At 48.4% G+C, this 23,267-nt stretch overlaps 1 protein-coding gene across 1 annotated transcript in view; it reads left to right on the top strand.

The window, feature by feature from the left end:
• Positions 1 to 22,920, top strand: part of lrp5 (low density lipoprotein receptor-related protein 5) — a 46,640-nt gene extending 23,720 nt beyond the window's left edge. Inside the window, 17 exon segments of the mRNA XM_048973314.1 lie at positions 8,691 to 8,907; positions 9,387 to 9,676; positions 9,817 to 10,043; positions 10,462 to 10,646; positions 11,220 to 11,543; positions 12,249 to 12,382; positions 12,384 to 12,446; positions 13,103 to 13,317; positions 14,872 to 15,062; positions 17,075 to 17,284; positions 17,377 to 17,502; positions 17,721 to 17,957; positions 18,105 to 18,212; positions 18,709 to 18,945; positions 19,496 to 19,638; positions 19,727 to 19,824; positions 20,230 to 22,920. Coding sequence (XP_048829271.1) covers positions 8,691 to 8,907; positions 9,387 to 9,676; positions 9,817 to 10,043; positions 10,462 to 10,646; positions 11,220 to 11,543; positions 12,249 to 12,382; positions 12,384 to 12,446; positions 13,103 to 13,317; positions 14,872 to 15,062; positions 17,075 to 17,284; positions 17,377 to 17,502; positions 17,721 to 17,957; positions 18,105 to 18,212; positions 18,709 to 18,945; positions 19,496 to 19,638; positions 19,727 to 19,824; positions 20,230 to 20,491 — 3,267 coding nt within the window. The 3' untranslated portion in view covers positions 20,492 to 22,920.
• The last annotated feature ends 347 nt before the right edge of the window (positions 22,921 to 23,267 follow it).

The following is a 23,267-nucleotide window of genomic DNA, read 5'->3' on the forward strand; positions in this document are numbered from 1 at the left end:
GAATTTCTTGTGGGGACCGAAAAGGTGGTCTCCACAACGTCGGAATAACACAGGCCTTTTCACATCATTGGGACATTTGGTCCCCACAATGTAATATATATATATGACCACACACACACACACACACACATACACACACACACACACACAACATTCACTCTACCAGTTTTTTTGCTGCTGTAAGTGGAGAGCCAGAGATGGTGATTGCAGGTACGTCGGTCTTTATGTTCGCTGCCGAAAGCTTGGTCTTGAACTCCTTCCAAGAGTCGGCCCCCTTTCATCTTTTCGTTTCTGCACTCCTGAAAGAAGGTAAAATTATTGGCCCACGGACTGGATGCTGTTGTCTTTTGTCCTTCTTCCTTAAACAGTATGGAAAGTGAGCTTTACTTCACATATACTCACTCCTGTTTTTCTGTTTGTATTTGTTATTTTTTAAGGAATCTGTTCCCCCTCTTCCTCTGATGCCACCGGAATACAACCCCCCCACGCCCCCCCCATCACAGGGTACCCTCTGCTTTAGCACAGAGATGCTTCAGATCAAGTCTTTTGACCGATGTCCTGTTTGTAATGCAGAAAATCCTGCTTTGTTGTACAATTATGTAGATCCGGTCTCTTTGTCTTTCTGATTGCCCGGCATATGCGTCCAGTAGATCTGCATATATTAGCGAAGGCACAGGACCATGAGTGACAGGACGCGGACCACAAGACAAGATGTTCCTTTTAGCGTTGAGGAAGGCTGGGTGAGGGGGGGTGGTGTCATTGTCAGGCTTTCTGCACATGGCCATCTGCTGCTGGGGACGGGGTGTTTAATCCCTGACATCTTTCTTCTGTTGAATCGCAGCTCTGTTCCCTTCGTTTCTGAGGAGCAGAACAGAGAGAGATCTACCTTTAATTGCCACCCCCCGCAGCACCCTGCTTTTTTGCCTGGTGAGAGGCTTTTCTTTGCCGCACGTTAGAAGTCCTGAGTAATGCCCCTCGGAGGCACCGTCGGGTCCGGAGTGACCCCGGAGGAATCCTCTTTAGCCACACGCTAGTCCAGAGCAGATGGCGTATCAAACCGGACCTCTGCTGAGCTGCCTTTGCCGTGACTGTCCGGCGAATGTTGGTCGTTCGATGGTTAAGCCTTAAATTCTTTCTGTCATGTGTACCTAAAATTGCGTTTTTAGATTAGTCATAGTGATTTAACTCGGCCTGTTAGCCTGTAGTGTGAGCTGCGTTTGCTGTGTTAATGTTTTGCCCTTTTTGTCTGTAGGAAGCACATTGGCGATTGTAAGTATGCCCCCACCTCATAAAGAGCTTAGGTTATTAGGCAGTGCAGCCAGTGAGAAGCTAATGGGACCAATGAATAGCTGGCCATCCCACTGCCTGCGTGTCGGAGTTATGCTGCCACTCCAGGCTGATCCCAGCCTGCAGTGTTCATGTGGCCTACAACCTCGCTGCCCCCCGCCCCCCTGCCACATTGGTGTGATTGATGTCTATTAAGGACATCGAGTTTTAAACAGACTCCCCCACCTCCTGACCCCACACTCCGCCATTATGACTTCTCTTGTGTTTCATGGTTTATGGGATTAGAGGTTAACCGGCTGAGAGCAAGCTGTGAGTTTGCCGAAACGACCGGCTCTCTCACCGCAGGCAGTGAGAGCTCCTGTGTATATTAAGGCTGGGGGAGACGTTCTCCCTGCTAGCAGTATATTATAGTCCAGTGCATCAAGCAGGGTAGTTACAGACTTTGTGCTTATGAACTCTGTAGACTCTTTCCTACTGAGTTCCTGGCCCATTTCAACCGGGAACATTTCTTGTCCCTTGCCGCTTTTTCACTGCACAACAGGAACTGCGATCTTTTTGCCAAGTGAGCAGTGGTGCTACAAAAAGCTCATAGGTTAAACGTCTCATGGGCTCACACAAAGGCGAACGGACCTTCTGGGATAGTGATGCCTATGAATCGCTCTCAGTCTCGCGGTAACTTTCGACCAAGTTCGACATGTGAATGCTGTATTCTTGTGTGTTGGGGTGAATTTTCTTTTTATACTTTTATCTATTGTACATTTAGTGATACAGTGATCATGGCCCCTAAGAAAGTGAACAGTGATAGCAGCAAACCAAAGAGGAAAGTAGTGAAAGCAACTAGAACTTATAAATGATGGCGTGGTACACGTGTGTCTGCTCTGGCTTCGGAGTATGGAATTGTCATTTATTTAATGTTCATTGCTTTTGTATGTGTGCTTTTTCATGTGTGTGTATTAGTTTTATATTGATTGCTAATGGGTTTCGTCATGAGTTAGGTCGGTAGATACATTTAAATAGGTCTGGGATGGATTAAATTCATTTACTCATTTCTTATGGGGAAATTCGACTTGGACCTCAACCAAATTGCAACTCGACCAGCCTTCTGGAATGAATTAAGGTTGTGTTCCAAGGTACCACTGTACAAGCAAAAAAGGTTTTCATTAATGCTTTTAATGTAATGGGGGGTTACAGTAATTCCATGTACTAAATATTTTGCTTGAGTATTTCTATTTGTTTTTACTGCACTTCCACGTGACTTACGAGTTAGATCTCATGCTTGTCGTTAACCATTTAGCAAAATTTACTGCTATGCGCCCCGTTCAGTAGTTCTTGGTCGAGCAAAAACTACCCAGTCTGGAGACTAAAAAAACAGTTCAGGAACTACCTCCAAGGAACTACGATCGGACCGAGTTCCTGCGGTGGGAACATGGCCGAAGCTCCTGGTTTTCTGAAAAAGGTTCCTGCGGTGGGAACACGCCTTATACAGCAATCATCATGGGATCTCTGCAGGGGATTCGTAATTCCCTCCGATTGGACAGTGTGAAAGCTAGTGCGTGACGGTGGTGATTCTTTCCTCGATGACCTCAGAATGCTCTATGAATGAGCCTATGGTAGGGTAGTGGGGGTAGGGACCGGGTTTAAAGAAAAAACATGCGTCAAGAGCCAAATTAATCCAGCCAAGTAGTAAATTGCTTGGTAACAGTGTTTGTTGCCGTGGCTGGAGACGTCCGCCCCTGTTGCAGGCCGGCTGTTGGTGCCAGGCTTTGAGGGAGCTCACATGGCCTCAGGTTTATGTCTGCCGCGGGGCCAGCGCGTCCGGGACACCTGGCGGTAATATTTTCCATACCGAACGCCCAGGGCTTCTCCATCCAACTTTTTTTTCTTTTTTTTTTTTTCATAATTCTCTCCTACAGGTTGTGATTTGTGCTTTGAAAAGAATGTGAGTATAAAAAAAGTACTCTTACAGAGAGCATATTTAGGACGAAGGGAACCTTGTGTCTTTATGGAGAAACTTAAGGTTCCTCGCAGACGGACATCCGGAGAGGCAGAGCGGACATCGTGGTCCCTTTGCTGGGGATTGAATCACTCAACACTCCTCGGCTCTTGTGGGGCAGGGGAAATCCACGCGGGACCCCCCTCCCCGAGCCAAGCTCGCCTTTCCTGTGTGGCTCGCAGCACGGACAGAATAAACGCCACAGTGCCGTGGCGACAGCCCAGGCCTGGCCACGTTCACACGGCATCAATCATCTTCTGGCTGCATGTGCGGGGCTTAACATCGCTTTGCGCAATTTCCTCCCCCCCCCACTTTTGGTTTTGGTCTGACCCATTTCAGCTGCTCCACACTGGAAGACAGAATCCAAATTTCACAATTAAGGGGAGGAGGGTGCCCACTGCTTTAAATTAACAGCACGCTGTCGGTATTGTGGCCATGTGTGGCGCCCGGAGGATCGGCCCGGTTCCGCGGCGCGTCCCAAAACGGCGTCTGGCCTGTAGTCACCCCCCGCTCGCCTACGCGTGTTTACACTCTGAGCCGCATCCCGCCCGGCAAACGTGTCCTGTGGTTCGGCCACTCATTCCCCTCCGTGTTTTCCAGCTGAGAAACCAGCCCCCGGGGCACAAGCTGGAGCACTAGTAGCGTCTCGACATCGCCATCTGGGGGGCGGGGTAGGTACATCCACAGCGGGCGACAGACAGGGGGCGGGCGGCTTCTGTTCTGGCTGCGCCTGTGGCTCATTACCGCGATTGTCCCAAAGTACACTAACCCCCCTTTTTATATATACCGATGTTGTGGTGAGGAGTCCTCGCCATGTCTGTTAACAATGCATTCCTTGTGTGCCTCAGCCCACGCCTTACAAGAATTTACAAGCGCCAGTCGTCCCACCGGATGGGTTCGCAGGACTGCAGCAGCTCCTCACGCCGCTTGTCTGTCGTCGCGTGGAGGCACTGACCCCGCCCCCGCCGGGCTGTGCTGCTCATTGCTCATGCCACCGTCGCCGGATCACATTTCCATTCAGCCCTGATGCTCATTACCACCCCCCCCCCCAAATCTGGAGCGAGGCCCTAAATATGATGCCAGTTATTTAAATCCCGACTGTCTGCGTTTTTTGTTTTTTTTTTTTCCCTGTTTCATTTCCGGTTTCTTTGCCTTCACCCTCGCCGGACCCCTTCTCTGACGGCTGGGTGTGGGGCCTGAAACTGCGAACGGCACCATTACAGACTGCTGACTCGCCGCGGTGTCTGCGTGCTTGTGGGGGTGAGTCGGGGGTGAGAGTTATCTAGGGTGCGGAGGTGTCAAAGAAAGTGATGGGGAAATCGAAGGCCTCTGGATTGGTTTGGCGCAGTGGGCCAGTTTGGCTATACCCAGCGGTACTAGACAGCGAATTGTCGAGGCTTGTCTGGTGGGGGGGGTCAACCTAATGTGGCCTCGGAGTGAGTGTGGCGGGGGTGCTGGGAAGTGGGGGAGGTTAGACAGCCACGGGAGATGGTGACGAGGCGTCTGATGCTACGTTGAGGACGTGGCGTTCACATGGTAAGAATGTGTTGGTGGTTTGCGTCCACATTCAGGCCCAGCTGAAGCGAGGTAAGGTGCCGGCCAGTGGCCTTGGGGCGTCCCGTGTGAGGAAATACTGGGAGGCCGCTGCTCGGGGGAATGGGCGAGCGTGTCGTTGCCAGCAGAGCGGGAAGCGTTTGTGTTGGAGAACAAGTCGCAGACAGGAGAACAGAACTCCACAGACCGTGGAACTTTTCAGTATTCTGGCGGATGGGATGCAGTCTGTGTGGATGCTGTCGGTCTACAACTGGCCAGCATCGAAGCCTTTGCAAATCTAACTTGTGTCCAAATTCCACACAAGGTCTTTTTTTTCGCCCCCTTTTCTCCCCCTTTCCCTTTGTGTTCCCTCTGTTTTTATGTGGCAGTTTCCCAGTCAAAAAAGCGTTCTCACACCATTTTAAAAGAGGACTTATTTCGCCATCAAAAAGTCCATGGAGAACAAGGTTACTACGGCCTTTCAACAGCGTTGGCTGTGACTAATTGCCTCTATAAAAATGAAAAGGGGAGTGAGGGGGGGCTGATACAATAGCCAACAGAGTTATCTTTTCTTCTTTTGCTTGGTCTGACCAGAATTCAATGGAGTTGAATATAATACAAAGCGTTCTACTTCTGGTGTGAAACTGCGGTAAATATATGAACTCAAACATCTGTAAAAACATCTGTGAAATTAAGTTTTCTCACGTAGGATGAGATTTTTTACCTTTTTGTTTCTAGCTGACATGGGTTCTTAAGCAGGAGTGAGTTGCCCTGTTTGAAAAGCAGCCCGCTGGATGGCATCCCCTGTGATCAAGCCGCTCCTCTCCTCCCGCGGGGTCCCGGGGGCCGGCTCCGCACGCCGCCATGATAATTAGCCCCAGCAGTCAGTACGTCCTTTGGCATGCACAGAGCCCCCGGTGTGCTGCTGCCCGGACATTCCCACCCTGCCCTCCCTCATCCGGAGTAAGGGCAGCCTTCCTGAGGGTAGCCAGTGACCAAGCTAACCAGGATGATGCCCCTGGCCGCTGTAAGGAGTGTGGCAGTAACACGGCAGTGCTGACTAAGCCCGGTGACGGGTTCCTGGTCTCTGGTTGGCAGAATTGACCCCAGGAAAACTCATCCAGCGCACATTTGAATAGTGGCCATATAAACCTTCATTAGTCAAGTCTGTCTATGGCTTGCGTTTTAACTGCAAATTCCTAAAATACTGAAAAAATGATTGCGTGTGCCTTTTTCCCTGAAAAATTTCCACCCTAACAGATCCTGTTTCATTAAATATGTCAGTAAGTGAATGTTCTTGACTAAGAGATGATTCTGAAACATACCTCCCACTTCAAACGCTGTAGCATTTGTGGGGAACCACACAAAGCAGGCCGAACCTATACTTCCGCGTCTCCTGTCACGTCTCACTTTGTCCGGCGCTGTGCAAACGAGCCCCGCTGTTTGCTATGTGATGTTTAACCTACCTTCCCCTCCAGGGAATCCAAGCTGGCCGCCTCGGCAGAAGCAGAAGTTGAATAGAATTGTTCACTAACGGGTTTCGTCTTTCACGTGGCATTTCCCCATCTGGGACTCTTCCTCAAGGGGACACATGCTAGCAAGGGGTAACTCAAGGGGTAATACATGGCGCTGCCACCTTTACGTGTCGAATGCAGATCCCGCTCTGTTTTTCTAACCAGCCCTCGAGGACCCCCAAGTGGTCCACGATTTTGCTCCCTCTCAGCTCCCAGGGAATTGGGAGAGAGCAAAAATGTGGACCTTCTGGGGGCCTGAAATTTGCCTAGGGCCCTGAAATTATCATTGATTTTCTTGGTAATGGGCCCCCAAGTTTAGGTTTGCGTAGAACCCCTGAAAAGGTACATCCAACCCCGGTCATAGGATGAAGGCGTGTAAAAGCCAGAAGGCTGAGGTTGGGTCTTATAGTTTTATTATTGTGTCTTATTATGGTCTCCGGCGTGCAGGTGTAGCAGGGAATTGTACAGAATCTGCAGTACTTCTAAAGCAGGGCTTTTCAAATCTGGCTCTCGATTCCAAATCCAGGCCTTGTTTTCAGTTGTCCCAGGTAGTTAATAATTACTGGTTCTGATTGGCCAGAGTCTCCAAACCTGTGATTTGAATAACCCTGCTCTAGATGTGTAGGAACAGCCGTTTAATGCCCTTTTTTCCTTGCTGGAGGTTCGAAAATATTGGAACTCCTGTATGCAAAGAGTCTCGCTGATGTCTCTTCCAGTTCCACTGCGCGGCCTGACAAAGATTGTCCTATTTTTACATTTTGTTTTTTAAACATCCCCCCATCCTGCAGTGAAAGGAATTGAGCTGATCTGCCTGCCATAGGAAGTGAGGGTCTACACTGAGGAATAAATCAAGTGGACATCACTCTGGGACAGCCGCTGACTGCCTCTCCAGCTCCGCCTCGGCCCTCACTCCCCACAGGAAGTGCTCGGCACGGGAATGCGACCTCTCGCCCCCTTCCATAGGAAGTCCTCATTTTAAGGCCTGTGCCTCACAAAACAATCAATGGCGTTATTGCAACCATCGCTGGCAAACCACTGGAACCCGATTGCATGCCTTAAGGTAGCTCAGCCACCCAATAATCAATGCCGAATAACAGTCCACCCTCCTCTGTTGAAAATTTAATGCATTCCTGTCTAAAAATGGCTTGCTGGAAAAACATTTCGTTTTCTGGAGGGGAATTTCCAAGTCCACAGTAGGGCCTTATTAAAGCCCTGAGACAGGTATAAGTTGCAAGGCCTTGGAGTTTCCTGTGAGCTTTCTGATAACTTTCCTGTTTGTACAAGTTGGAGGCCTCGTCTGTATTTATGAAAGAGAGGCATTTTGGGGAGTCGCGAGTTTTCATGATTGCAGGGAAGGGGGCTGGTTTGCTTTGGGCGCAGCTGAGGGAGGGTGGGGTGCGGGGGGGGGGGGGGGAGCAAGGACCTTCTTGCAATGGCAAGGTTGAACTTTTCAACCCCTTGTTACGGGCCAATCCCACAAGCCCCTGGGAGGGGTCCTTCTGGATAATTCTGGAGGTGAGAGGCCAGACAGGACACATTGAGTAAAAAGGAAAAACAAACCCGCACAAAAAAACACAAAAAAGGCAGATTGATGGCCGCCTTTCTGTACCCATTTTCTGCCTTTCCTGAAAAGTATGGAGTCTTTGGAGTGTCGTCCATCCCATGCTAGCCTTTTTCTCTCTTTCTGAATGTAAACATTTTCACCGCTGACATGTCTATTTTAAGAGGCAGTTTTTCCCCCCCGTAGTAGGAATGTGAGGACCGGACTCGATGGCTGTAATTGCAGCTTTTTTCTGAAAAGGACACAGTGGTACCGAGATGGCACTTGCTTCCTGTTTTCTTTTCTTCTTGGTTCTTTCGCCACTCTGCATGTCGTCTTACCTCATTATCCTCCCGGTGATCGGGATACTGCACTGTCGCATTTTGTGTATTCGCCGTGATATAACTTTCCTGCAGGAGGTTTGCTTGCTCGTTTGCTCGCCGTCCATGTTCCAAAGTTAACAGGGACGCGACTAAATCAAATGTGCGCAAAATATTTCAGTTGCCTCTTGTCAACTTGGTAATGAGTGTAGAAAAACAGAAGCAGATGATGTGTGTTTCTGTAATGATCTAGTGGTCTGCAACTGGGATACGAATTATCTGTTTGTTGTCCCAAGACAGTGTGTTAAAGGAGTTAGTGAGCAATGACTTGATTTGATGCAGATGTTTGAAATTTGTTAAATATTTTTCTGGCTTGTGCGGTTAAGAGCAGCAGAATTATGTGTGCATGCTTGTGTACAGTGTCCATCTGATCGTCTTTCTTATGCAAGGTACCAAAAGTGTCATTCATTGCTACCACCCCTCAACACAAACACATTTTGCAGGTGATCAACACGGATGGGACGGGCCGGCGGACCCTGCTGGAGGACAAACTGCCCCACATCTTCGGCTTCACGTTGCTAGGCGACTACGTCTACTGGACGGACTGGCAGCGGCGCAGCATCGAGCGCGTGCACAAGACTGAGGCAGTCCGGGAAATCATCATTGACCAGCTGCCCGATCTGATGGGGCTGAAGGCGACTAGAGTCTCTGCCACATTCGGTACGGGGGGCGATTCTCGCGAAAACACCACCTCTGTTCTCAAACGCAGCCTTCTCTTCTTCCTCAGAGAATGATTAGTTTAATTGACCTTTTTCATTTTTTTGTTTTCCCCTGAGACAACAAGGAAATTTTAATACCAGAAGATCTTACTGCTTAAGTTTGGTCTTCTTCACGTCTTACAGACAAGTTGTGTTAAAGCCTTCAGGTGACTAGTTCCCTGTTGATCAGGGTCCCTGTACATTAAGATCCTTGTAGATCAGGGTTGAGAAGTCATCCCAAGATTTTGCTTGTGAATGTAAACGATGACATCAGAGTGCATTTGTGGTGATTGTATCCTCCTCTGTGGTGACCCCTTCCTCTTCTGTGGTGACCCCTTCCTCCTCTGTGGTGACCCCTTCTGCCTCTGTGGTGACCCCTTCCTCCTCTGTGGTGACCCCTTCCTCCTCTGTGGTGACCCTTTCCACTATCTGTGACAACAGGCACCAACCCATGTGCTAGCGATAATGGCGGCTGTAGCCATCTCTGCTTCCACCGGCCGCAAGGCCCGCGCTGCGCCTGCCCCATGGGCCTCGAGCTGCTCAGCGACCTGCACACCTGTGTGGTGCCCGAGGCCTTCCTGCTCTTCACCAGTCGCGCCGACATCCGCAGCATATCGCTGGGCACCAACAGCAATGACGTGGCCATCCCCCTCACCGGCATCAAGGAGGCCTCCGCCTTAGACTTCGACGTCTCCGAGAACAGGATCTACTGGACGGACGTCAGCACCAAGGTCTGCCCTTTGCTCAGCTTGTTGTGCTTGGCTCTGCATGTGTACTCTTGCATGCGAGAGCCTCATTTGTATAATTGCATACAATAAAATGGCTGCAACTCCAGCATCTGAGAGTTGTTTTTTCTTATTTGGCCATACAGACAATCAGCCGGGCTTTCATGAATGGGAGTTCCATAGAGCACGTGATTGAGTTTGGCCTAGACTACCCCGAGGGTTTGGCTGTGGACTGGATGGGCCGCAACATCTACTGGGCCGACACCGGTACCAACCGCATAGAGGTGGCCCGGCTGGATGGCCAGTACCGGCAAGTGCTGATATGCAAGGATCTGGACAACCCACGTTCCCTGGCCCTGGATCCTGCAAATGGGTAAGAGAGCTGACCAGTTTTTGCTCAAGACTTATTCAAGGGCCTCTGGTCACGTTTGGAATGTTTTGCATTTCATTTCATGGAGCACAACATCACCTTGATCTATTTTAACTTAATTAGAACTTTTCTCTAACCTCTGCTGACCCCAAGCTTAGCTTTGGAGGAATGTCTTGTTGCTATATAGCAAAGTTTCAACACGCAGTGACATAAAGGCTCACGTCATTGCTGAGAGTGTTTGTCAAGCCCTGTGTTTTTATTTCACTTACCAGTGGGCTGTCGATCGCTCGGGTGACATCAAGTCCCACAGCCCCCTTCAGACAATGCTCCTGGAGTCTTTCAATGTTTCCTGGATCATCAAGCTCCCTTGGTTTGGTGACTGTTGGCTGATGCTAATCTGCTAGCCCTTACCGTCCTGCAGCTACATGTACTGGGCGGAGTGGGGGGGCAAGCCGAAGATCATGCGTGCCTACATGGATGGCAGCAGTGTGGTCACCCTGGTGGACAAGGTGGGCAGGGCCAATGGGCTCACCATCGACTATGCTGACCAGAGGCTGTATTGGACGGACCTGGACACCTGCATGATCGAGTCCTCCAACATGCTAGGTAAACCTGTTTCTGGTCATTTCAAACTGGGGCCCTAAAAGACAGGACACCTGCTAATGGGTAGGCCAGGATGGTGAACCTGTAACCTAATGGCTAAGTGACAGGAGGTTCTGTGTTTTAGAACCTTTCAGGTGCTTAATCCGAATCACTCCAATGCAAGCTGTAAATATGCAGCACTTCTTATAACTAGAATACATCTGTTGCCATAACAGATTATCTAGTTTAAAGTAACAGTAAGCCTAGAGCCTACCCTGGGACGCACAGGGCATGAGGCATGGGATGTCAGTCTGACTGGACTCAGATTTGCAGACAAACCTACGGACAAAGCTGTTCACCAAGCTAACTCTTGAACTGGCAGGAAAGTGGACCGGCTGGGGTGTGAATTGCTTTGTGATGTGATGGCTGCATGTTTTGGATTATTCCCTACCTTGCGACTGTTGTTTCCGAGAACTTCTAGAACCCGGAGACCTTGCATAGGACAAGTGCTGTAGAAGACGAATGCATGAATGGATGATTTTGAGTTACTTAGAATCTAGTAACTATTGTTGTTGATGGTGTCCATTACCCCCAAAGGCCAGCAGAGGGAGATTGTTGCTGACGACCTGCCACACCCGTTCGGGCTGACCCAGTACCGCGATTACATCTACTGGACGGACTGGAACCTGCGCAGTATTGAACGGGCTGACAAGCGGAGCGGACTGAACCGCACCATAGTCCAGGGCCACCTGGAGTATGTGATGGACATCCTTGTGTTCCACGCCTCCCGGCAAGATGGCTTTAATGATTGCTCCCAGAACAACGGCCACTGCTCCCACCTGTGCCTGGCTACGCCCGAGGGTGCACGCTGCCGCTGTGCCTCACACTACACCCTGGAGGCCAACGGCAGAAACTGCAGCTGTGAGTCATGGGACTGGGCTGGGCGACTGCTCCGTTTCATTTCTCCTGCCGCTTTTGGTCTCTTTGATGCAGGTGTGCAAGTGATGATATGTCCCTGATATGTGTTTTTTTTTTATGCTTCGATTCCTCCCATCCTGGGTTGGCTGATGAGTCTGGAGGTTTTCACGGCACATTTCATTGGCTTGCGATGCAGATGCCCCTCCCCCAGGGGCGGATCCCCAATCCCCCGCCCCCTCCCTTTCTTCCCCTGGGGCTGAGAAACTCTGGTTGAGAAGCATGAGTCGTCGTATTTTATGACCAGCTGGTTCTGTGCTGGACAACTGCCGGTTATATCAACCCCAGGCTTCTGCTCTCCAGCTGTACATGACCACCAGTGTCTGGGATTTTTAAAAAGCACATAAACCATTTTTATTTATGTTTAATATCTTGTGCCGAATAAGAAAACTATTTGATAGTCCGTGCGCCTCTCCAAGGCTGCTCCAGGACTGAGGATGAAGGCTGTGTGTTTTTTTGTTTGTTTTGTTTTGCCCTCATTGTGTGTGATGCTTCTTGAGCTGTTACGCCCCCTAGCTGAGTGAGACTGGGGTCTGTCGTTTCTTCTGTGCGAATCTACCCAGTAGACATGCTAAAATCCTGCAGTGGTAGGGCGAGGGCCTGATCATTTACTACGTGAAACAGTCTCGCCTCTTACTCTGCCCCCCCCAGCCCCCTCCAGCTTCCTGCTCTTCAGCCAGAAGACTTCCATCAGCCGCATGGTGCTGGGCGAGCAGAACCCCGACATCATCTTACCCATCCACGTCCAGCGTAACGTGCGTGCCATCAGCTACGACCCTCGGGACCCGCCTCGTCTACTGGGTGGACGGCAGGCAGAACATCCGACGAGCTCGCGATGATGGCTCTCAGGTGGGCTTCTCCTCGTTGGTCTCTAGGGGGCACTGTGCCTGATTCTTTTCAGTCTAACATAACAGTCAGAAGAAATGTTCGGTAACACTTAAGCCCATGTCTTTAGTAATTTAGAAACAGATTCATAACACATAATAATGCATTCATAAAATATTATAAACATGGCTATAAATATTTATAAAAAGGCATAACACATTATAGCCATGTCTATTATGCATTATGAATGCTTTATGAAGCTCTCATCAATAATGCACTATAGAGACCTTCATAATGAATTATAGTGGTTGATATAAGCATTAAGGTTGCTTTGTATTGCATTTTGAAGGTGTCTATAGTGCATAATAGATGAGAGCTTCATAAGGCAGTCAATGCGTAAAATACACAGCTATGACGTATGATGTCTTTTTATAAATATTTTTAGCTATGCTGATACTTTATGAATGCATTATAATGCATTATGAATGTCTTTTTAAATTACTAAAAACATGGCCTTAAGTAAAGTGTTACCAAATGTTCTGCTTTGGTAATTTCCTTGAAGCATAAGCATATTTATTTATTGAATAGGACCTAAGAGAATATCAGAGAATGATCCACTGATATATGTGCTGCACACCGTGGAGCAGACGGGTAACTGTCTTTCTCATTGTCCTGTGCAGCCGTTTGTGTTGGTGTTGACCACACCCAGTCACCAGCAGAGCATGGAGAAGATGCCCCATGACCTGAGTCTGGACCCCTACAGCCGCATGATCTACTGGACGTGCGAAGCCACCAACACCATCAACATCCAGGAGCTGGCCGGCCCCTCTGTCGGTGTGGTGCTGCGAGACGAGCAGGATAAGCCCCGTGCAATTGTGGTCAATGCTGAGAGAGGGTGAGGGGGCATGCAGGCGGGGGGCGAGTGCCAGGAGGGGGCGCCGGTGGGAGGCGCCTCCTCCTCTTGCAGTTATTTTGTGGTCACTCATGCAGTCTGGGAAGATTCCACCTTTAACTCGATAAGCTGCGGTTTCTCTTCATTTCGTCTCTGTTTTTTCTAACACGTCTACCCAGCAGTGGAGGATGGATGTAACAACAGTGCCAATCGAGTTCAAAATGGAAAACGGGTCCAGAAAAAATCCCTAAAAACCTGAAAGCCTCAATTTAGGTTCGCCTGCAAAAAAAAAGAAAAGAAATCACTAAGTGACATGCAGAAGACCGACTAAATATAGATGTACAGTCCTGTTATTTTTGGTTCGGGCTGCTCTTGCGGTGACTGGGGATTGGGTGTTTAGTGATGTGGCATTAAGGATTTCACATGGGAGCGTTACTGTAGATCCTTCTGTGTAGGTGAATAAGTGAAAAATGTATATCCTTCTTATGTAACTTGTGGAGCGTCCTGGGCTGAGCTGGGGCTCAACTAGCTGCATCTGTTGGGCAGATGGCCGCCCGTGATTATTTTCTGTTTGCCTCGTGGTCAAGGTTCTTGGCTGCTTCCTCTGTAATCGGCTCCCATTGTTAGAGCCACTGCCATCCTTCTCGGCGCCTATTTATAGCGTTAATGCTGGGTGGGGCTTGGATGACCTCTCACGTGATATCGGGGTGGGGGGGGGTGGGGGTTCTGAAACTTAGCTGTAATCAGGGGCCTGTTGTGGGGGGAGAGCAGATGCGCTGTCTGCTTCTTCACTCCAACCCAGGAAAACAAAAGGAGTAAGACAAGAAAGCAATGGTTTGCCGTTAAGTTAATCACTTAACAGTACTGGCCTTAGAAGCAAGGCATTAATTCTTGTTGTCATATGGTCAGATTCATTTATTGTGTTTGGAAATTCCCCCCAAAAATAAACAGATTTGCCTTGCTTGTTTTGTTTTGTTTCTGGTTGGGGGCTGTCGTGCTGGGATATGTGATTTGAAAAATAGCTCTCTGCTTAACAGGGTCAACCGCTATCAGGGTAAATGTGTCCATTTTGCTGTGGATAAAAAGTCTAATTTCTGAGCTGCCAGAACTCTTTGTTTTTAAGAGCACAGCAAGTTAATACCCGTGTAGTTATCGCAGGCGCGCAGTCGTCCCGCTTTAAATGGAAAAATAAAGATGACGTGATTGAAACATAAATAAGATGAAAAATAGAAACATCTGTGTCGTAGCTTCAGCGGGCTCTGCGGGGTGTCTCATGGAGTCTGATAAAACTGCGAATCAGAGAAACTAGTTTTTCCACAGTCATGCCTCATAGAAAGGATGGTTTTGGTCTGTCAGCTGGTGTATTTCCTGTTATCTCTTATCATTCTTCGCTACTGTTATTTTAGATGTTTTGCTTCCACGTAGTTGACTAACGATTTTGGTGTGGCCACTAGAAAATGCAAATCGACGTGATTATGACCTTGAAACTCGCACGCCAGTAGTTCATATGTTGGTTATACTAATCATTCTCCCCACATCCTTGTTCCTGTCACACAGATACATGTACTTCACCACCATCCAGGAGCGTGCCGCCAAGATCGAGCGAGCCTCGCTGGATGGCACGGAGCGCGAGTCCCTCTTCACCACCGGCCTGATCCGTCCCATAGCCCTGGCCCTGGACCACAAACTAGGGAAGCTATTCTGGGTGGATGCCGACCTCAAACGCATTGAGAGTAGCGACCTCTCTGGTGAGGCCCCTCCCACCCGCCTTGGCTGTTGGATGTGTGTGATCTTTTCGGCCATAGCTGGTGGAACCTTCCGCCTTCCCTCCTCGCGCTGGTCCCAAGGCGTCACCTCCTTGGTTACGCTCTTCTGCCTCTCGTCGCCGTCTATCTGATATCTGCCCTCTGACGGTCTCTACAAAAGTGTCCATAATTGTACCACCATAATGAAGCACCTCTGGGACGTTTTAAGCCCTTCAGATGAGTAATCATGCCCCTTTGATCCTGATGCCAGGCTCTCTGAAGTCAGGCACATACCTTGTGGTTTCTGTTCATGGGTGATATTCCCTAACCCTCCCACGTAATTGAATCTGCCCGATACTAATTTATGCAGCTGTTTCTTCGACGTAAAAACACAGTGTTTTTGCAGCAGATTAACTGTGCATTTTTAAGATCAGATGGGCTTTTCTTGATGGAATTAAATAATGTTGCAGTTTCGATGTGAGTTTTATGCTACTTTCAGGTAGACATCAGAGCCTGCTTGATTTGTTTTTTTTTTTTGTGGTGATTAATGACCAGAGGTTCTGGGAGGCAGGGGACACGCTGTCCCTTGCCGTTAGAGTCCGTTTGCAGCACTCATTAGGGCAATAGTGTTTATTCATTTCGGCTCCTAATCCGACACGGATATGCTTCCATGACAGCAGATGCGTTTCCTGTCAATTCTCCATTTTTCAGACTGAAACTGTTTTTTTTTCCCCCTCCAGTGCTGAATGGGGGGGTGGGAGTAAGGAGAGAAAGTGAGAGACTCTAGAATCCGGTTCTTTGGAAGAGGCGATACGAATCTTTCTAGACAAAAGCGACTTCCGCCCTTCTCGCTGCAGACCCCACCCCTGCCTCGTGGGTACAGGGAACTTCAAAGCAACCTACCATTTCATCTTTATTGTAATTAGGCAGCTGCGAGACATCCTGAGTCTTTCCAGAAGCAGAGAGGGGTTTGATGTCTCCTGGCAGGGCAAGACACCTTGCATGTTGGCCATCCATCATAGGCTGGGGGGGAGGGGCTGGCTTCTGAACCGTACCTGTGTTCTCATTTACCCGTTTTACGCCATCTTCCATTGTCGGAGACCACTTCCAATGCTAAGAACAGAGGTACAGAGGACAGTAAAAATCCCCGGATTTCGTTCTTTCTCTGTCCCAAAAATCGATGCATCAGTTGCGTCCCCCCAGGACGAGACCAATCCCATAATTCGTTGCGCCAACAAATTTATTCTTGGGAGGCAAGTTAGCAAGACTGGTCCTACCAAGAACATGAGTATGGTCTTTGCGTTCTTAGTATTGAGAAACACCCAGGATCGGCAGTTTCAGAAAAGGGCGCAATGATGAAATATTGGTTCCGTTCGGAACCAACGCCGCTCAGTTGCATGGGTGCGTTTGCCATGGATCAGGGCTCCCGTGGCTCCTGCTTCATCCACACACCGCAGTCGAGGTCTGGGCAGTTTTTCAGCCCGCTGTCTGTCCCAGGGCATGTCAGGCTCTCAGCCAGGGTGTCCCATCTCCTGACTCAGGCCAGGGCTCCCTGGAGCTTGTCAGCAGCCATTGAGATCCCTAGAGAGGGGAGTTTGACTGCTCGTCGAGTCACCACCGTCCCGCTCAGGATGCAGGCCAGGAAATTTGGGAACGAACCAAAAAAATAAATATAGCAAAAAGCAGGAAAATCGATGGATGCAGATGGAGACCTGGCTGGCTCTGCGTTCTCCAGCCAAGTTCTCATTTCCTTCACCCACCGACCTCTACACTAACTCCCACCGTCCACCCGAGCCTAGTACTGATACCCTGTCATTTCTGACCAAGGATGAGTGTATGTAACAAAGGTCTTTATAGATGTATTCAGTATTGAGCACCGTTGAGGATCTTGTTTATTTGGAGAAAGTGTGGCAAGACGGAAATAATGTTCCTCTTACTTATAATATTTAATGCTGTTGAGATAAGTGGCCCAGATAATTGGTTGTGTTGACAAGCCCCGCCCCCAACTCCCTCAGGAGCCAATCGGATCACACTTCAGGACTCCAACATCCTGCAGCCAATGGGGCTGACTGTGCTGGGGGGCCACCTGTACTGGATTGACCGGCAGCAACAGATGATCGAGCGTGTGGACAAGGTCACTGGGGAGGGGCGCACACGCGTCCAGGTCCGGGTCATGCATCTGACCAGCATACATGCCGTGGAGGACATGGATCCAAAGGAGTTTTGTATGTTCTAGAATCACCTAATAATTCTGTCACCTAAGATGCATGTATTTATATAAGTGTCCACTAACTTAAACACTTGTGTTTCCTGGTAGCTTCACACCCCTGTTCCCATGAAAATGGGGGCTGCTCGCACATCTGCATCGCCAAAGGTGATGGCACGCCACGTTGTTCCTGCCCCATGCACCTGGTGCTGCTGCAGAATCTGCTCATTTGTGGAGGTAGCCAATCAGAATCCTTTCTGTTCTACTGCCTTCGGTTGCCAGATGTGAGGCAGGGATGTTTGGGCTGAGTACAGAGAAGGGGGATAAAGGCAATGTCCTGTCCAGTACGTAGAGCAAGCCCAGTCCCAAAAGTGACAATATCTCCCTCTTCCTCAGTCCCATTTACTGTTCAAATAGACTATTCCAGCAGACCCTCACATTTTGTACCCCCCCAGAGCCCCCCACTTGTTCTACGGAGCAATACACCTGTGCCACCGGTGAGATCGATTGCATCCCGATGGCCTGGCGCTGCGATGGCTTTGCGGAATGTGATGACAAAAGTGACGAGGAGAACTGTCCCGTCTGCACGGCCTTGGAGTTCCAGTGTGACAAGGGCCAGTGTGTGGACGCACAGCTGCGCTGCAACGGCGAGATCGACTGCTCAGACAGCTCCGACGAGCAGGCCTGCGACAGTAAGGATACCCATAATTCCCCTGGGTGGCTGATTTGGTACATGTGGCCTGTCAGCAGTTTTCCATCACCCTGTTTTCTTTTGAATTGTCTCTCTGAATGATGGAAAGTCTCTTGCCTGTTGTAACTGAGGTCCATCCTCCCCACAGCCATCTGCCTCACCACACAGTTCCGCTGCGGGAACCAGTGTATCGAGAAGAAGCAGCAGTGCGACTCCTACTCAGACTGTGACGACAACTCAGACGAGCTCTTCTGCGGTAAGCCCACAGCACCTCCTACTGGCTGGGACTGTACACTGCATCTCACTCAGGCAAAACTTTTGTCCCCAGATTTTTTGCACCTATCAGATTATATAACAGGTGCGTCAAAGCAACTAGAGGAGGTGGGATCAACCAATCAGAAATCTTGGTCATGCCTCCTATAGTTGCTTGGCCCCACCTCCTCTACAATCTAATTGGTCATCTCTCTGAACCAATCATTTGTCCTTCTGCTCTAAGAACATTTTTGTGTAAGTAAAATTTCCACAAGCAAAATTTTTGGTGGTTCTCTGGAAGGAAGAAGCTGATAGCTGATCTATTATCTGGGTTCTCTGTGTGTGTGTCTGTGTCTGTCTGTCTGTCTGTCTGTGTGTGTGTGTGTGTGTCTGTGTCTGTCTGTCTGTGTGTGTGTGTGTGTCTGTGTCTGTCTGTCTGTCTGTGTGTGTGTGTGTGTGTCTGTGTCTGTCTGTCTGTGTGTGTGTGTGTGTCCCTGCAGAGGTGCCACATCCCTCGTTCAATGAGATCTCCGGCCACACCAGTGCAATCGGGCCGGTCATTGGCATCATCCTGTCTGTCTTTGTGATGGGCGGCATGTACTTCGTCTGCCAGCGGGTGGTGTGCAGACGCTACAAGGGCCCTAGTGGTGCCTTCCCCCATGAGTACATCAGTGGGGCACCTCATGTACCCCTGAACTTCATCGCCCCGGGCAACCAGCAACATGGCACATTCACCGGTGAGCTCTCCCAGGACGTCCCGCTGCATTTGGTCCTGCCTCTTCTCCTGTTGGACTTTTCTCTTTGTAATAGCTTAGGTAACAAAAGAGGTATTCATTTGGAAACATCTGTTTCCCCACCCTGTTTTAATGCCAGGTCAGAATTTGCTCCTTATGTTCGCAAAGTGAATTTAAGTGAAAACGGACCAAACGAAGCTTATTTATTCAATGTGCTTATGGTTTTTTCCCCCCTTCTGTGGGTCTGTGTTTTTGTGAAGTACCAGACTTTGCTGGCTCAGGTCTTAGCATCTGTTTTCCTGACCGCTTCACTTGCTGACTTGAGTTGACTGGGTTTCCTGTGGCTTATTCTCTATGTTGAGCTAGTAAATCTTGAGTTCTCTCTGCGGTTTGCATGTGTGTGTCTTATGTGAGTGAACCGTGTGAATCTGTACTCCTAGGCTACGTTCTGTGAGTGTGGATGTACCTCTCATGAATGTGGCGATCATCAATATACCGTGCCCTGACCATACTCTGACCGTGCCCTGACCATACTCTGACCGTGCCGCTATAGGTATATCCTGTGGGAAGTCTATGATGAGTTCCATGAGCCTGATGGGAAGTAGCAGTAGCGGAGCACCACTCTACGACCGGAACCACGTCACCGGCGCATCTTCCAGTAGCTCATCCAGCACCAAAGCTGCCTTCTACCCTCAGGTAGAACCTTGCCCACGCACTGCTCTCTCAAAGCAGTGCTGACACTGCTGAACTCACCATGTCGGCCTCTTTCTGTCTGCTTCTACAGATACTCAACCCTCCGCCCTCTCCAGCCACAGACCGTTCCTTGTACAACGCCGAAATGTTCTACTCCTCCAACAGCCCCTCCACTACTAGGTCCTACAGGTCAGTTCTTCCAAACTGGTTATCCAGTGTCCCACGCAGGTGGAGAACAAGCCATCTGATCTGATGTACCAGGATCACCTGCCAGTCTTTAGTTGACTTGGCAAGATGTCCTACAACAGAGCTACCGGTCTTTTCATTTTATGTCATACATACAGTCATCAATGTAAATGAAATCTGCGTGATATCGATTCTTTTCCGACGTTCGTTCACGTGAAACGACAGGCTAAGATAATCTTATGCTTCAGTTTCAGGGTTTACATATGTGTCTAAATATGAACTTTGAATACTGGCAGCTGTGTAAACCGACATGTGTGACCAGTTAAACCACATTGCCCACTAAAGTACCATTGCTCCCAGTCTGACATTTCCTCCCTCTTCCCTTCTCTTCTCTCTCCTTCCCTCAAGGCCATATCTGATGCGGGGCTTGGCTCCGCCCACAACCCCGTGCAGCACAGATGTGTGCGACAGTGACTACACCACCAGCCGGTGGAAGAGCAACAAGTACTACATGGACCTGAACTCGGATTCGGACCCATACCCTCCCCCTCCCACTCCCCGCAGCCAGTACCTGTCTGCAGAAGAAAGCTGCCCCCCATCGCCTTCCACCGAACGCAGCTACTTCCACTTGTGTCCACCACCACCCTCACCCTGCACTGACTCCTCATGACCACGGCAGATGGGGGGGGCTGCCACATTTGTAAATACTTCTTAAAAATATGAACAGATCAGATGAGTATATTTTATTAATTTCCACTAATGGTCACCAGTTCCTGTAAGGGTGGGAGGGAAGGAAAGGAATTGGGATAAATTCCTTCCTGGAATGAGGTTGGCAAGACAGGAAGTTCCAGGGAAAGTGGGTTGTACTTCGGGCCCCTTGGTACAACCTGAGCCTAAAGAATTCTAGCTGGCTGCTGGCCTAGTGCAGCATCTACCGCCCCGCGATCTCACCAGGGACTCTTACCCTCAAAATTGCTTGAAAATCCCTGGCAGGAAATTGCAGAAAAACGTTGCTTAAAAATTGTCAGTGAAAATGAGGTGAAATGGCACAGCGACAATGGCAGCGGCCAGGAAAAAAAAATTGCACGTCTGCTTCATGGGAAAGCTGAACAGAAGTCGAGGAGGGAAGATCTCCTGACTTCAGCGACTCGATGCACTTGTGGGATCTCATTGGCTCGTCCGCCAAGTCCACCTGACTTGCGACCCTTGCGTGTTAGCATAAAAGATGCCAGCATTACCTGAAATGCTGCCTTTACACCACAATAAAGAGGATCAATGATCCATGCCCTTTTATTGTCAATAAAAGGGAACTTTGTTGGAAAAATATTAATGGCTCACTGCTGGAGAAATGTGAATCGGTGTTTTATTTACCTGTAATGGTTGCTTTTCAACTTGACCTTTTGAGCCATGCACTCTGTGACAAAAAATCTTAAGTGAAATTTAGCATTAAGTTATTTTAGCAGTCAGTAGTACAAATTGTACGTGTAGAGCTGAATTCTCCAGCTAGTAGCCACTGTACAGTATGATGGGTCCTATGGGGCTGTAGGTTCTGGTTGGTTGACAGACACAATTTACTCTTTAACATATTTCCCAATGAGACATGTGACCTGAAAGAAAAACCAAAACTTTAAGCTGTTTTGTAAATATGTACAACTGAGCTTTAAATACTGTTATGCTTTTTTTATGAATTAATTTGTATGTGACTGAATCTGTCCCTCCGTGATGGTTTGGGTGTTTTTCCCAGTTTACCAAAAGTGTGTTTGCTGCTACTGTACATATAACCTGTATTCTGAATAATGACAAAATGCAAAATTCACATTTAAAGAGATGAATTATGAAATGATTATACAGATGTTTAAAGCTGTAAGTTATTAATCCTGTGCAGTGCATTACACTTGTTCTTTTGTTTCATTTTTGTGTGTGTGTGTGTGTGTGTGTTTGTGTGTGTATGTTTGGATCACAGTCCATATGAGAACACATGGTTACACGGCAACTTCTGTAAAAGAGCAGACAGACATTGTTCTGTTTGTAGCCCGACCTTAAAGCAGGAGCATCGTGCTAATTTTTCTTGCATGTCGTGTAGCCGTTTGCCAACTCTAACCTCAAACCATAGATGTGAAGTTGGCCATCAGCTATAGTGATCTGGGGGGGGAGGAGGGGGGGGGACTGGGTTGACCCTTGACTGGTTGATGCTGCCCTCACCTTTGCTAGTCTCTGTTCTTTAAACATGTAGACCAGGGGTAGGCAACCTTGCTCCTGGAGTGCCGGTATCCAGCCGGTTTTCTGTGTATGTAGACTGACAGACCCAGGTAACTGAATAAGAGAATCGTCTTTTGTCATGAAACTCTTTGGAGTGATTATGGAAAAATAAACGACACGATATTTTGAGTGATCCCTCCATCCAAACTCAAGTCAGCGCAGTCTAGTCCTAGTTTGTCAATATGGACTGTTTGCATCATGCATGGTTATTCTCTCCTCATTTATATTTAAATTTGCTTTGAAGTACTCTTGAATTCAAAGTACAATATTTTAAGCACTGCATGGTGCAGGCATGAACCCTGAGATTCTGTGACCCTCAAAGCAAAGCACTTATTTCTGAAGACTTTGAATATTAGTTGCATTATTCTGGCTTTCTGATTATAAAGGTTAAAGATAATTTAGGCAGCACTGACATTAACATTATTAATTGCTATGCCTTCAGCCAGGCACAAAAACATTGGCTTTTAAGCGCTCCTCTATGATATTGATTCTAGTAGAGCTTGATCAAGATGTTTATTCTAATGATAATAAAATAAAACCGATGGTGTTATATTTTATTCCATTATTACTATCGTGCTAAACATCCCGAATAAAATTACTGATCAGGTTCAGACATCTGTTTACTTTGTGTTATTTGGTTCAGTTCACGCCACCCCCCCCCCCCCCCCCCCCACAGCAGTGGGAGGGTCCTGACCCACAGATGGCACCAACTACAAAAATCGTCTGTTCATGAGCTTCCTGTGCCTTTTGTCTCGTGTACAAATGCCTTGTATAGTCTAATCTTATGATAATTTTGTATGAAAGCATTTTATATAATAAAGGTTCTATTTTAAGAAATCACCATCTGATTCTGAAAGTTGATTTGTTGTGATTGCTTAGCAACCAGAAAGACATCTTGAAATGACAATGAACTGGTGAATTCCTTTATAAGAAGGAGGGGCTGTTTAAGTTCTGTCTACAAAAGGGGGGAATTGAGGGGCATGAAATTTGTTACATTAAATTTGTGAAGTGTACAGCCACGTTACAAACAAAAAGCTGAATTTCATTATGGGCAGCTGTGTCGTGCCTAGTGTCTTAGTAAAAATGGCATCTAGGTTGACTGTCACAGAATGCTTTGACAAGTTCTTGGCATTGAACGAACAGCGTAAAAGACCTTTTCAGGCCACATGCAAGCCTGATAGACAAAG

The sequence above is a fragment of the Brienomyrus brachyistius genome, chromosome 13 (assembly GCF_023856365.1).
Source record: "Brienomyrus brachyistius isolate T26 chromosome 13, BBRACH_0.4, whole genome shotgun sequence".
Lineage (NCBI taxonomy): Eukaryota > Metazoa > Chordata > Actinopteri > Osteoglossiformes > Mormyridae > Brienomyrus > Brienomyrus brachyistius.